This window comes from Prinia subflava, chromosome 3 (assembly GCF_021018805.1).
Source record: "Prinia subflava isolate CZ2003 ecotype Zambia chromosome 3, Cam_Psub_1.2, whole genome shotgun sequence".
NCBI lineage: Eukaryota > Metazoa > Chordata > Aves > Passeriformes > Cisticolidae > Prinia > Prinia subflava.
Genome location: NC_086249.1, coordinates 33,115,874 through 33,131,885, shown reverse-complemented (window position 1 = coordinate 33,131,885; position 16,012 = coordinate 33,115,874). Strand labels below are relative to the sequence as shown.

Below are 16,012 nucleotides of genomic sequence, written 5' to 3'. Positions count from 1 at the left end.
ATGGATTTTTCCTGCAGATCTGGTGCAGCACACCCAAGAACTTTTAAGAATTGCCATTAGTTTAAGCATATATTTTTCTCCAGCCTTGTGGGCAATTTACACTTGCTGTCTTCAGGGAGATCTGCAAATGAGGGAAACAGACACTCAGGCTCCAGAAGAGTTATTCTTTGCTTTATAAACATGCAGCCCTGCACAAAGCACTAAAACATCTGTGCATGTTCTCCTGCAATACATCACCCAAGAATCCTCTAAAGAGCCTAGGACTTCTGTTTCTGTATATAACTACTTGTCTACTTCTTCAGGAATACCATACTTGTATATATAATTCTATATATAGATTTTTTTTTTGTCTCTCTCCTTTCACTTTTCTCTCATCTGGAATGCTCACCTTTGTTTGTAGCTGCCCTGGTCCATTTCTCTCAAGTTGCCTGGGAGCCTTGGCATCTATGTCCAGCTTACAGGTCCTGGGACCACTTTCCAAGTCCTCAGTTTGTACATGAAGCCCAGCTATAAGCTGGCCTTTAACTCGAATAGGACCAAGAAGGGTGTCCTCCCTGCTGCAAATTGAGGAGCAAGCCCACATACTGTGGCCAGACAGGAACTATGACTAAGGGCATTCTCTCTTGCAGCACACGTGTCTCCCTGATGCTATGTCCTTTGTTTTATTCTGTCCAATTTTTCCAGCTTCTAAATTGTAGTACCTTGGAGGGTCTGGAGGAAACTAATTTCACTTTCCATCTGCTTTGCTCTTTTCATTTTTAAGCAGTCTGGCTGGACTTTCATGTACCAAGATGCAACATTTTCATTCCTGCAAATAGCATTCATAACTGTACCTTAATTCATGAAGTTATTTAAGTGAACATGGAGGATACTTAAGTAAGTAATTTGAAACTAGATAACATGTGAATTTCAGGACATGTAAATTAATGCTTGTATAGCCTTGAGGAAGTTGTTCTGGTTTAACAGGAGTTTAAATACTGGGCATATCTCTAGCAAACTAAGACCACACTTACATCGGGAGGAGGACAGTCACATTAAACTGAAATGTGTGTCTTAGGTCATACATGATTATTTTAATATTTTCTTATTTTGTCAAACAGTTCTGCACTTTGACATTGCAATAAGGCAGAATGCCAGCCAGGAAGTCTTCAATTCATCAGAGATAATTTGTCTGATTTTTGCAATTTCATATTTTCCTACGGAGGAGAGAAATCATTTATACACGATACATTTTTTTATACCATGGCTGTTGTGTGCAAACCTGATGCTGATGTCATGTAGACTGCAAGTCCTCTGGCATGACTCTTAACTACTGAAAAAACCCCTCTTTTAAGATACTAGGTAGTAATTCTACATGGCAAGTACTATTTGTCTTTTTTCTTCTGTAAAAGAAGTAGCACTCTGAATTACAGTGGAGATGAAAGAGTTCCTCCATATATTGTGTACTGAAAGATCTGTGCTTAAGACTGCTAAGTAGGTGCTTTAGAAAGAATTCAAATATAGCTTTTCCAGCAAAATGCTCCTGAACTTGCCAGTGTGTAACATCATTAAATTCACTAAAAATAAGATGCCCTCAGGCCTGGTAAGAGCAATTGCTTCTTAATTGGGCTTCTGGGAAAGGAGCTTGGTTTTATAGGAAGTAACTTCTTTTAAAAAATGAGCTTTACAAGAAGATCAGAGTTCTGAACTTCATAGGTGGATGCCTGTAATCCATCCCTTCTCACATGGGAGGACTTTTCCTGAAGTATTTCCAAAAGCAGAATGTCATGTCCTAGAAGTGTTGCAAAGTTACCTTGAAACTTGGGCACAAGATTTCACTGCATAGGAGTTGATTTTGAAAACATTAGAGACAGAAGCTAAGAGAGTGAAACACTTAAGTAGAAACTGAAGGACATTCTTTGAAAACAAGTGCATTCTCAGATCCTATCTTGATAACCTTATAATCCTTTCCAAAGCAGGAAATTTTTTATAATATACCAGAGATTTGGAAGTCTATAAATAGTGCTTTGCTGCTGACTAATATTGTTAAGGTTCAACAGTGTTGCAAAATTCAGCTGTTTCAAAGCTTTGCTGACAAATCTTTGCAGTAGAAAAAATTTAGAGAAAACTTCAAAATGTAAACAGAATTAGGCCTTAATTTGTATTCACACAACAGCAAAAAACCAAACAGGTTTTGTTTAATTTGAAAAAGGACAGTATTCATTCTGTAGTGTAGCTAGAAATGTGGATCTAGACCTATCTCAGGATCAAGAATCCCTAGGCCAAGCTCCGAGGAGGCTTTTCTGAACTGCACTTACACCATCTCCAGAGAAAGAGCACACACACTTATTAATGTCTCAGGGAAATAACTGTCTCTGGTTTCCCTCCGGCATGTTTATTTGTTTTTTCTTTCCTTAGAAACTGTATTTTAGATTAAATGACTTATTCAAATCTTTGTGCCATAAGGTGCCCAAAATACCTCAAATCTGCTCTCCCTCCCCTTAGTGATTAATAACATCCCGTGACCTGCATGCCAAAATGTGCATGGCATGATCCAGGGCTCTTTGAGCTAAACAGGGTTTTGCTGCTGTGCTGACAAATGGTATCTTAGCACTAGCAGTCAGCCCACTCATGCAGTCCTTTTCCTGGCTTGAGGTGCTTTGTGGGAGCAGGAACATGCCTACTGTGGTGCACTTTCAAAGGCACAGAGCTCCCCTAGAGTCTTCTGGGAGTTTCACAAACGAAACCTGTGGCCCACACAAACCTGTTTTTCAGGCAATGCCCAGAAAAGCATGCTGATGACAACATGGGAGGGGTCTTGCATATCAAATGACAGTCTGGGCATGGATGCAGGCAATTAAGCAAAGATACACACATTTGCATCCTGCTGTACTAAATGGGATAAAAAGAGGTTTACAGAATTCAGGATGAAATACGTCATGCCTTGAAAATTCATTTTTACTATAGAAAGAGTATAGATGACTAGATTGAATTGAAGCTTCTTTTTTGTATGACGGACGCTTGATGATGTGAGTTCCATCATGAATGGGAACGTTAAGATTATTACTGATCTGCAGAGGTACTCAGAACAATTTGGGTAGAAGGAATTATGGGAGATGTCAATGACATCTTGAGGCAGGATATGTATATCAAATAAATTGTTCCTGTGATGAGTGCTGAGGTTGCTGACTTAAAACTAAAATGGAGAGAATCTCCATTTTCTTCAGTCTTTAACCCATACCAGTTAAAAACTGTCCTGTTTGCTGCTGGACCAGAAGTCATGGACAGGAGTAACAAAGCCCAAATGATATGTTGCCATATACCACAGCCTTTTCCTTATTCTCCTGCTGTACAACTTAGGGCAGAAAACAGATGAAAGAAAAGCCCTTTGGGAGATACTAATAACTTCAAAGGTTTCCTTTACAGTTATACATGCAAGAATTTCCTCTTAAGGCTAAATTTCTCTGTATTCCTTTGGAGGGAAGACATTTCAGTTTCCATAAAAGAAAGTACATAGTTTTGAGGTACTGCCTTATTCAGTCTTGCAGCTGGAATGAAATCTGGATAAGCAGGATAATGAATATTTTGTGAAAGAATCTTTGCTGTAGTTCCTGATAATTTCCAGTGCCATGTCCATTCACATACTGAATTTTGGCCTCATGCTGGGATGAAACTTATAAAGCCATCTCGTTTAATATTTATGTGCTACATGGAGATTCAGCCTGGGTGTGCAGGAAGCCAAGTTGTGCTCTGGTAAGTCTAGGCTGAGGAGTACATCTAGAACTTACTCTGACTTTGCTCCTTAAGAAACAAAATCCAGGTCTTCAAATCAAAGTTAATATGCTAGAAGGCATTGATTTTGTTGTTAAAGTCATCGTAAGAATCACTTAAGGTTCATACCTCCAATAAATGCTGTTCTGGATTAATCTCAAAGACTGGAAAGGAAACTGATCTATGGAGTGTAGAAAGTTTTTTCACTGGTTCATCTGACAAGATCAGATTTCCTAAAGGAGTATTTGATCTTGCAGAACATGACATGTCCTTCTTTTAAAATTGACCTGCCTCTGTGACCTTCCAGGTTCAATCTGCCCTTCTGCCTCTTCACATCATTTTGTTAATTCTTTCTTTTCTACAGTTCTGAGATACAGGTGAAAATATGACACTTTTAGCATAGAGTTAATAATTTAGACTTATCCTCACAGTCAACAGAGGAAAGTTTGATTTTAGAGGGTAAGTGTGAATTTTTTAAGTGTGAGATTTGTTTTTTTTTTCTAAGGTCAGATGCAAGAGTTCCCATTCAGTTCATTGATGGTGGAGAGAACTGAGAGTGAATAACTCGTTTTCAAATGGCTATATTAGACATACTTCTGGTTAGGTGAACTGAATCTCACCCGTGTAGATTACAGCTGCTACATCTTAGCAGCTTGCAGTCTGTAAGATGCAGCTGCAGCTGAAATATTGCTTCTTCCCTGCTAGTGTCATCTACTTTTCATGTGTTTTATAGTTATTTAATAATGTTATAGTTGGATGCCATGTTATGTTAATAACACAGAGTGTGTTTTAACTGGGCAAAAGGAAGTTTTACTGCATTTTAATTTCTCTCATATACTCAGCATCCACCCGACTTATCTCTTCATACTTTCTTTGATTTTTGTTATAGTGCCACTGGAGTAACTCCCATCACCACTGAGCATGGGTATTCTGTTGTCTCTCAACAGGATCCCTTAGAACACTTTGGTGATTAATTCAAAGCTTGACTTTCTAGAAATTATACAAAGGAATGTGATGATTGTTGTCAAAACACCTCATCATTGCTCAATCCCATTCAAACAGTTAGTAACATAATTAATATCTGTATTTGAGGACAGGGTATACCAGATAGTTAAAGCTTGGATTACCTTAGAATCTGCCAAAATAGTGCATTATAATGGTCTGTGCTTAATAGTACTGGATGTGGCTGCTTGAAGAAGTACAAGATGCCTTGTGAACTACTTATGAAATGTCAGGCACATAGAGCAAGCTTCTTTGTAGCATTTTCACTTTGAGATTTACCCCTAAAACAAAAAGATTATGTTCCTTATCCCCATATTTGCTGAAGCATCTATGAAAATCTTCACTGTCTGCAGATATTAGATTGCTTTAACAAGCTTTTTTTTTATCTAAGTAAGACCTTGTTGTCAGTAAGTTTCACAGGTTTCCCTGTTTCCTAGTCTGTAAGGATGCTGATGTCATTTTTGTCTCTTGCTCTATCACTCTCCACTGCTGTGGAGAACCCACTTCTATCCCCTCAAGTGCCATAAAACCATCTCTGCTCCAGTCTGGACAAGCTGAGCTCTCTCAGCCCTTTTTCCTTGGTGCTCCAGCCCTCACAATCTTTCTTGCCCCTAGTAAGTTGGATCCAGTTTATCAATCTCTGTCTTGCACTAAGGACCCCCAAAGTGGATGTGGGATCTGGGTCTAACAAGTGCTGAGTAGGGGCTGACTGCCACTTCCCTGTCTCTGTTCATACATCCAGACTGTCATTGCCTGTCTTTGTTCCCAGGACTCATTGCTGGCCCATCTGACATTTACTGCCTAGCGAGACCCCCAGGGTCTCTCTCAAAGCTCTGCTCTTCAGGAAGTTGGCTGTATCAGTTCCAGAGAAATTCTTTCCTAGGGACAAAACTTTGCACATTTCATTACTGAATTTCATAAGCTTCCAGTTCATCCTGCCTGTACATTTCACTGAGGATGGCAGCCCAGCCCAGGAGGAAATGGACAATTGACCCGTCTCCCCAGTTTGGTAGCAGCTGTAGGCTGATGCAGGTGCAAATAATGTTATTATCAAGAAAAACACCCCACAGATTTTGCTATAAAAGACAGAGTATTTTAAAATTCTAGATTTTTTTACATGCTGTATTTTGAGAAGTGTTAACTGCTCAGTACAACATTTTATGCCCTGAGAACGCTGTGTCTGTATTTTGGTGGGAGGAGGTGAACATGCATAGGCAACAGGCAAAAGGAGAGGCAGGTTAAGATGGAGAATAATGCTCTTCAGTGCAGGTAAAAAAAATGACCCACAAACAAGGGACCCACAAACAAATGACCCACAAAAAAGTTTGTTTTCTCAGAGAGAATAGTTAAGTGATGAACAGAAGAGCATTAAACTGCAATTAGCTAAACCATTACCCCTTTCCCTGCTCATTATTTCTGTTTTCTTCATTTTCAAGCTCTTTAGGAGGGAACTGATAGAATTGCAACTGCTGTTTTTTATTATTTCAGTTTTATAAAACAAAGTTTTATAGAGTATCTCCCAGCAATAGGATAGTTTCAGGCTATTGGCAGATTACTCATATGTGATAAGAAACAATTTAGTAATGATCTTCTCTTCAGTTAAATATAGCATATACACTTTGTACACTGTGTCTGCAAACAGGGTGTGGAGCATAGAGAAACTGTTTAATATTCCAAGTTTCCTTGCCAACTTAAAATTACAGTGATTATGAACACATACTTAAGCAGAAATAAATATTTCTGGTGATTAAAATAGCAGAAAGGGGGGGGACCACAAGCAGGATTTGATGCATATGGAAACTCAGTTCAGTTGGAAGAAACATCTGTTACTCTATAAAAAGAAGGGTAAGAAATCAAGACATGGCTGAAGAATATCTAAGACTGGTTATTCTATCTAAACTTTTTGTGTATGACACACTTCTGTAGATTATATGTCAGTGGAAAACACACACACAAAAATTTAATGATATATTTTTCCTCAAATATGACCCTTTTCTCAAGGAAAAGAAACGTTGAACAAACATTTGATATGCAATTCTTACATATTTGCTTTCCAAAGTAATCCTGTATTCTGATCATCTGTGTGTAGCAAGAGTATCCTCTAGTTCTTTACCCTACACAGGAGGGCAGTTTCACTTTTTTATTTCCAATTTATTTTGAAAAAAACACCATTGAACAGGCTATAAGGGACAGTGACATAAATTATTTTAGGTTAAGTGGGTACTAAATATTACAACCCTTATGAGTGAGATTATAAATACATAGGAAGCCCTGTGAGTGTTTTTGAGATGAAGGCAATAGTACACAAGTACCCTTCAGAGAAAGGTGAAGGATCTACAAAAGACATGCTGTTAAAGGTAGGTTTTCTTCCTGGAAAAAGACAGCATCTTTTGAATTTTCACACCCATTTTTGGTATGTATTTCATTTTGATTGTAAATGAAAAAGTCTTATTGATGTGAGTATAATTTAACCCATTAAAAACGCACAAACTGCACTCAGACGTATTTATGTCTCTTATATGAAAAGAATAGTAGTGAGTACTCCATTGTCATAGTTCTAATACAAATTCTATGTTAGGCTTTCACAGGAAACCTGCTGAGACAGGACTAAAACTAGAGCCAATTCTCCCTCCAGCTACTTCTTTCAATGTATTTAATATTTTTGATTGCAGTATGTGATGGTTTTTGTGCCTAGTCTCATTTCTTTCTGTGAGACTTCGGGAGGAAAAAGGCAAAACAGGTCCAACTTAGGAAGTTACAAAGATAGTTTTATTAACACACACTAAAGGAAAAAAAATGAAACTTTAAAAACTTTTCTTCCCCACAAACTGTTCACCTTCCCACAAGCAACATAGAGAGACAACTTGTGATTTTGAGTCAGTTCCACTCTTTGGAAAATAGTCATTCATTACTTCTTTAGGAGATGGAGTCTCTCTTAGAGGCACCCATCCCACTGATAAAACAGCTCTCGTGTGGGTTTTAACTGTCACAGAAACATCCGCCCGGGGAAAACCTGCTTCTGTGATCCCTCCGACCCTTCCTCCCATTAGCAGTTTCCCAGGCTGCCCGTGGGTCATGTGAACTCAGGCATATTGGGGTGTCACTTTTTAAAGATTCACAACTCCAGAGGCAAAGGATTCTCTTTCTCAGAGAACAGAGCTATCTCTTCACTTCTCCACTGGCACAAAGACTTCTCATCTCTCTCTGCTCAAACATCTCATGAGACTACAAGAATCACAGATTCTAATGCAATATTACTCAGTCCGTCACAAACACCTTTGCTCAAAAATCCACAAACAAACAATCATCTTCCCAAATGCATATCTTTCTCATCGTTTGAAGGGGTAATCTACATCTATATGTAGATTAGATGTAGTTGATGTCCATGGCACTAATTGAAGTCCAGGCAGCAGACAACTCCTCCATCCTTCCTCCAATTAGTCCTTCACTCTCTGTCTCCATCTCTCTCCGGGCCGGCCTGGGCCGTTCTAACAGAAGGGCCCGGCTAATGTTACCCTGTTCTGCAGCCAGAAATGAAAGGGCTGACTTGGACCCAGTCAGAATTTTATATGGTTATTCCTCAAAGTCGCATCTAGCTTCCTTAATGGTCAAACAATATGTCAGTATTTAAAAATTAACTCCGATAAGTACCTGTCTCAAAACAATTCCAAGGTCCTGACAGGGAACTGTTTCCACTTTAAGTAAAAAACAAACTGTGTCAACCTATAACAAGTAGGAATTTCAGATTAGAATTGCCACAAAGTGACCCCTGCAATTATATTTTTTATGTTTATTTCCAAGCTGTGCTTTGAAAAAGGTTTGAAGTAGGACTCCTGAGTATTTTAGATGAAAAATCTTTAGCCTGCCATATCAGATTTCACTTAAAATGGTATCTCTGCCCCATGTATGTCACTCTGTGAAACGAAGTGTGACACTTCAGTTCCTTTGCTACTTCTAGAAGTTCAGAAACTTAATGACTGGTGCATATTCATGAATTCAGGATGAAGGATACAAAGCAGAAATGTTACTTCAGTGCACCACATTTTCCCTTAAAAACTTTCACTGAAGCAACACCCTGACTTTATGTCCACGGAACATAATTTGGCTAAAACTTCCAGTTCCTCAGTTTAATAATGAAAGACAACACAAAGTTTAGCTACTGGTAGCTGGAAGAGACCTGTTGGAACAGCCCAGGGATCAGGTTATTAATCTCTGTTCTCTGAGCACTTTAGAATTGGAGAAATTACATTCTGACTTCTGTGCTACCAAATTGATCCGCAAATCATATTCTGTCTCAAATGGTTATGAATTAAGGATAAGTACAAAAATTACTATAGAGTTCACCTTCTGTAAAAATTGCTGTTCACATCCAAGGCAGACGTATGGTATCTAGCGAGGACTAGCAGAAGCTGGATATATAGAAGATGACTTTTCAAAAGCAGAATGTACTTGCTTCCTGCTGCAATTTTTATGCATTATCACTCTTTAGTATTCAGCAGTGTTGAGATAACTGTCTAGAAAGTTTTCCTGAACTATGGAGTACACACAACCACTTCAATCAACTAATTATTAACTTTTATATGGGATTTGTTGAAGGCCTGACTGGAAAACATTTGGACAGTTCCAGTGACTTGAGAGTTACAGGAGGTTTTAGAGGAGGCTTTTGTATAGCAGTGTAAGTAGCTGCAGTATTTCCTGGATTCTTCATTTGTTAGTTAAGAATAAAAAGTCTATTACGCGGTGTTTAGAGTTTGGTCTAATTTTGAAATCCAAGTTCAATTTCTCTTCTATAGTGCTGTGTGTTAATTACCAATTAATGAAAACTCCAGTGAAGCTGGCTATGGTAAGTGTAAATCAGTGAAAAGTGATGAAAAGTTGCTAATAGGCCAGGCAATCAGTGAGTAGCTATAACTATTAGGAGCAATAAGAAACTGTAATTAAATTAGAAAAAAATATACTAAGTCTTGTTAATGGTAAATTGCCAATCATATGCAAAAACCACTTTAATATTCTAAACAGAATATATTTACCTTTTTTTAAAGATGCAGGATAAGGCATTCCAGGCTTACAAGATTGAAAGCAAAACATCTTTTCCTGCATATGTATCTAGGAAGGATATAAAAATCAAATATACTACTACTAATGCATCTTAAAAGTCACATTACAAAGTCAAAACCTCAGAATCTAGTTTATCACATGGTAGAGATTTCCTTTGGAGTTCCACTGCTGTATATCATCCTCTTGAAGAGTATCAAATAGATCTGAATGCAGCAATTTTTAGACACTTTGAGTAGTGCCTTTCTTTTCTTTTAATCTATTGAATATTTATGGAGTAGGTTGCTCTCTGATGCACACAGTTTCGGGATCTACCCAGAGGATACTTTGGAGCAAGCTATAAGCTGTGCTTTGTGTTTCTAGTCCAATTGCTACTCCTCAGTTGAGACAAGAGAAATTCCCTTCTTCCCTGTGTGCGTCTGACTCACTCAGGGGTCCAGCCTGAACTTCTGATGTGTGATGTATCACTCTTGTTGCATTATCTATTTTAATGTCCTCATATACCCTTGTTAAGTTCAGCGAGGCCAAGTGAAGCTTCTGCATCTGGGTGAGGGCAATCCCCAGTATTAATACAGACTGGTGGATGAATGGATTGAGACCATCCCTCTGAAGAAGGGCTTGGGAATATTGGTAGATGAACAATTAGATGTGAGCCAGTGATCTGTACTTGCAGCCCAGACAACCAACCATACTCTGGGATGCATCAAAAAGAAAAAATTGGCCAGCAGGTCAAGGCAAGTGATTCCTGCTCTGCTCTCATGAGACCCCACCTGCAATGCTGCATCCAGCTCTGGTGTCCTCAGCACAAAAAGGACATGGATGTCTTGGAGCAAGTCCAGAGGAGGGCCAAAACATCCAGAGGGCTGGAGCACCTCTCCTGTCAAGACCGTCTGGAGTTGGGTTGTTCTGCCTAGAAAAGAGAAGATTTTGTTGTAACCTTTGATGTATAAATGGAGCTTATAAAGATGGAGAGAGACAATTTACTAAGGCCTGTTGTTACAGGACAACAGTCATTGGTAATGAACCAAAAGTGACTGTATTTGATATAAGGAAGAAATTCTTCACAGTGAAGGTGTTGAGAAACTGAAACAGGTTGCCTAGAGAAGCTGTGGATGCCCCATCCCTGGAAATGTTCAATCCCAGGTTGGATGGGGCTTTGTGCAGCCTGGTGTAGTGGAAGGCATCTCTGTCCATGGCAGGGGAACTGAAATTAGATTGTCTTGAAATGTCCCAACCAAAACCATTCCATGATTTTATGACTCCATACAACTGGACCAAATGCAAATGCCATGAACAATCTGAATTACAAGAACTCCTGGAACTTTTGGAAGATTTCTCAAATCTGATTTTGAAGAAGGATGGAACCAAGTTTAAAGTTTGGTGGCGGTATTCATAAGGAAAATTTCAGCTTAAATGCTTAGCTGGGGAAAATCCTAGTATGTGACTGAAAACAGGGTTACAGAATAGTAAATCATTGGACAGGCCTGTCAGTACTCATCACATCCAGGTTAAAGTACCAGGTCAGTCTAAGCAGTTGTAGTTCTTCCCCTGGTTCTCCAGTATTGCTGTCAGATGAACTCCATAGGAACAAGCACTTTAAAGTGTAATGGCACTATTATAATTTTCATTTTTATATAGAGATTATTACAAGGCATTTTCAATTCCATTTTTCTGGTAGCACAGTACATTCAGTGTGTGGAATTTAGCTGTTAAATTACAGCTATGGAAATTTCCAAGGGGGAAGAATCTAACAAAATAAGGAGTTCTGTCTGAACTCCTACTGCAGGAACAGTATCCCGCATCTATGCAACCAACTTTAGTGGAAAAGTAATTCTGAAATTAGGTCATTCAACAGGGAGCAGAATTTGTATTTAATTTTTGTATTTGACATCATAGACTCAGCTCTTTCTGTAGTAACACCTTTGAGTCTATTCCTACTAATGTTTATTCAAGATTTTGAAGAATGACAGTGGATTTCTGCTAATGCTTCCTTCCAATTTAGAGCATTTTTAAACATCTATTTCTTCCAGGCTGTCTTTCTAATTTCTGATACTTCTCACTGTGCTTGTTTATTTATTATGTCCTGTTTCTACATTTTTCATCAGCCATTGCAATATTCTTGTCCATCCATTTGTCTTTGGAGAAACAAACTCCTAAACTGCAGGGCATCGGTAGCGTCTGCTTCTTGTAGACAGACATCCCGAGATATCGCTTGGGTGAAACAGCAGTATTGGTTGCTCCTACTTGGGTTTTTTTCTATATACAAGTACTATTAGGAGCTTTCAAAGGTGTTGAAGGAGCTGTCTCAGCTCATGAGAAACCCTCAGTTTCCTATCTATATTTACACCCTCCTGCACAATCAGCCAGAAAGGTTAAGGTGGCAAACTTCACAGTGGGCTTGCAGCAGATTAATTTGGTGGTAGGAGGTATTTGCTCATACTCCTGTTCTAGGTTCATGCTCTGGGTACATTTACATGTAATGCTTACTTTTTCAGGTATTATTTGTATTGAGATACTATTTCCAATTTATGAAGACTGGAAATTAATCTGAGAAGATCCAGGCCTACTACTTAGTAGATTCACTGCAGAGAGAAAAATCAGCTATATTTATTCTCTGAATAACTCCCTTTCTTCTCACCCTGGTCTTTGCTGAAGCATTTTCTGGTTTTCCTTTGGTGTTCTGTGCAGGGTGAAAGCCAGATTAGTTGTGCCACAAAACCTAAACTAATCCTTGAGGTCTGGGCTCGTGTTAATGGATTTTGTGCAAGAATTTTACAGATGTGTCAGCAAACAGACTGCAAAACACAATGCTGTAAATAAAGCTGCAGACCTTGAGGGCTGCAGTGTTTCTCAGGCTGCCAGAGGGCTTCTGCAATTCATTTTGCTCCCACTTCCTCCTGGAGGCCAGGTCTTTTAAAGCAAATCAGAGTAAGAGAGCAGTAAGGCCTGCCTGAAGAGACCAGAGGGTTCAGTCTGCTGAACTTCATGCCTGCAGGTGGGGAATGCAGAGTAAGATAGCCTGCATGAGAGAGAGAGAAAGACATCAATTCTTATTTGAAAATAAGGGACAAAGGTGCAGTCAAGAGTCTGTAGCAATATTTGTAAATTATACCAGGAAGAGCTACCCACTAATGAGAAGTTAGATAGTCTTCTCTGTTTTTTATGGTAGTGTTTTTGCTTTTTCTAATTCTCTTCCTGATATAATTTTCTAGCATATCAAATACTAATTACAAATTATAATTATGCAGCACTATTCTTACCCAACAGCAAACTCAGCCAGGATAGTATGAAATGAAGCTGCAAGCAGTTTCTCATTTAGGAAAATGTAATTTTCTGTGTTACTGCTGTGGGAGAATGTTGTCATATCTCAGCTGATGCCATACACTGTTCTAGACAATCTTCTTTGGTTATAATGGTGATAAACTACTGTGGTGTTTTGAGTGAGGTTTTGACTGCACCTGTTTGCAGACTCAGGTAATTATGCTCTTTTGTCTAATTGCTTATTTATGGATATTTTGCTCACATGTTTTAAGCAACACTATCTGATTGCAACCCTAATGGCAGGGTTCCCCTCTCATTATCACACTGTAACACTGGGTTTGTCTGATTGCTGCAGGTGGAAACAATAGGTGATGCCTACTGTGTTGCAGCAGGGCTCCATAAGAAAAGCCTTAGTCATGCCAAAGCCATTGCCCTGATGGCACTGAAGATGATGGAGCTTTCAGAAGAGGTTCTCACTCCAGATGGAAGCCCTATTAAGGTAACCCCTTTGCTCTTTATTCTGAGCTAGTCAGTGATACACGGACCAGAGTAATTTCAATGTGTTCTGTTCGTAGAAATCTGTTTATTGCTAGAGAATTTTTACTTGCATCACCATGTCTACAGCTCTGATGGGCCACGTGCCTCTTTTCCAAATTGGTGTAAACCTGCATAAAAAAAGAATCTGTAGACTGCCTGCTCTTTCTCACTGTTAATGTGCTTCCTTTCCATGCTATGCCATTTCTGTCCCCTACTTTGGTGCAGGAGGTAGCAGGAGGGGGAAAACCAGATGTCCTTTTGTAACATGTTCAAGTTCCTCTGCTGTTCTGCTTCTTTTGGCCCTATACCAACATACTGAAAAGAATACCTGACTTCTGAAAAAATATGTCAGACTATGGATCTTGAAGAAAATTCTTTCAAATCTTCTTGTGAATATTCACTGAACACAGAACAAGCATTAAAAGATTAAAGATACTAGAAGACATAGAATTTTCAGTTTTGATGAAAGATTATTTCAAACAAATATTTAATCCTACTAAAATATGTGGTTTTTTGATTAATTGTATTTGCTTTTACAATATCTATAGCAAATTAATATGTGTTAACTACACTGGTACATGCTGGGAGAGCTGTCTTCGAGAGCCTCTTCATATTTTCCCTTTCTTTTGAGTCATTGCTTCAATTGTAGGGAAATTTCGAAGGTGTGTGTTTTACTCTGAGACTCATGTTTTGTGACTGTTTTCATTACCACTCATTGTTTTTCAGAAAATTCCTCTTATTTTCACTGTCTGCATAAGAAAACCTGTAAAAGAAAGACTGTAAAGACATTGCAGAGGAAATATGTATAGAATAAAATACTGGGAATAACCAAATATTTTCAAAAAGTGCTAATAAGCCTCCTTCAGAATTCAGAAGAAAGAAGTCAGTTCATCAAACTTAAAGTAGAGGTACTGAGAAGCTCATCATCATTTCTTAATTGTTCTACCTTCAGTTTTAGGTGTAATAGATTTCAGGGCAGGGGGGGTGATGATATTGTGGAATGTTGTTACCTTTGTACCTAATCTGGAAGTTGTGCTTAAAAATAAATCTTATCTTTCACAGAGGCATAATCTGATTTCTTTTAAAGCTTATTAGGATTAGAATTCCTCTCATGTGGATGTCTGCTGTGAGCATCTACACTCTGTCAGAGTCCTCCTACAAATGGCAAGGAGTGCATAGTTTTTCCTAGTGGCTATGTCAATGATCATCACAGTTAAACACATGCTCATTATTTGTAAATTCAGTTTGCATGACTTTTGCCTTCCAGACAATGTTAAATTGGCTGAAGTGATCCTTATTTTTATTAGTTGGCAGTTTTTCTCCTAAAAAAACATAAAGGGGCCTATTGTGCCATAGATTCCCATTAGCTAATGTTCCATGTGCATAAAAATGTCTTAAAGCAGCATCGGAGAAGCTCAGTTTGGATATAAAGAAGATATGGTCAAGCACTCAAATGAGATTCTCAGGAAAGTGGCATGGCCCCAAGCCTGTACGTGTTTAAGCACTTGGACAATGCTCTTGAATATATTACTTAACTTTTAGGTTGCCCTGTGTGAAGGTTTATGGACTATATGTATTTTCTAAATTACTTTGGTGGCTATATTTTGTTGTCATCTCGAGGCTGAATTCACCAGAATGCAAGGATGAAACAGGTCTGTTTATATCCAGCTGCTGCTCCCTGCTCTGAGTCAGAGCTCATAGCATGCTGATGAGAGCACCACGGTGTGCAGCTGGCACATACTCAGGGATTGGGCACTTCCAGCAGAGCCAGAGGCAGCACAAATGCACAAGCAGGATGGACACTCTGTGCCAGCACTCCCTGTACCTGTGTGAACAGCCTGGGACTTGAAGGGTAACGAGAAACTGTTGTTTTGCAGAAAGAGAGAGCGAGCTGTATTTTAGCAGCACCCACAAATCCTATCATGAGTGTTGTAACACAGCCTGCCCTCTTGGAAAGAAATATTTGTAACAGAAAATGAGCTGATCATTCCCCTGTGAGTGATGGAAAAGGCTTCAGGTCCCTGTGGGATTTTTTTAAACTCAGTTCTACTAGAGGCAAAATCCCATTACTTTAGTATGAGCTAAGGCTTTAGTACAAGAGAGGGACTTTTGCTGCAGACATTGCATGTGGAATTTGATATACATTTTTATCCTTTCAGCATAGAATTTACTTTGGAAGCCCTCTTTTGATTTATATTCTGTGCAACTAATTATATGTAGTGCTTTATAACTTTAGCCTGAAAATACTGATTTAAAATTGCATCCTACATTTAAATGAGTGTTACTTGAGTTTAGGATGTGCTTTTTATTTTACTACATTTTTTTTAGATAACGTGAAATTATGTTAATTTTAATAGTTAGAGATAATTCTCTAAGAGGAATTCTCCAGGGCATTTACCTTCAGTGA

General features: G+C 38.7%; 1 protein-coding gene across 1 annotated transcript in view; it reads left to right on the top strand.

Annotated features, from left to right (window-relative positions):
• GUCY1A2 (guanylate cyclase 1 soluble subunit alpha 2) overlaps positions 1-16,012 on the top strand; it is a 135,815-nt gene that overhangs the window by 82,349 nt on the left and 37,454 nt on the right. The window contains exon 6 of the mRNA XM_063394581.1: positions 13,424-13,567. Within this exon, the coding sequence (XP_063250651.1) occupies positions 13,424-13,567 (144 nt within the window). The remainder of the gene's footprint in view (positions 1-13,423; positions 13,568-16,012) is intronic.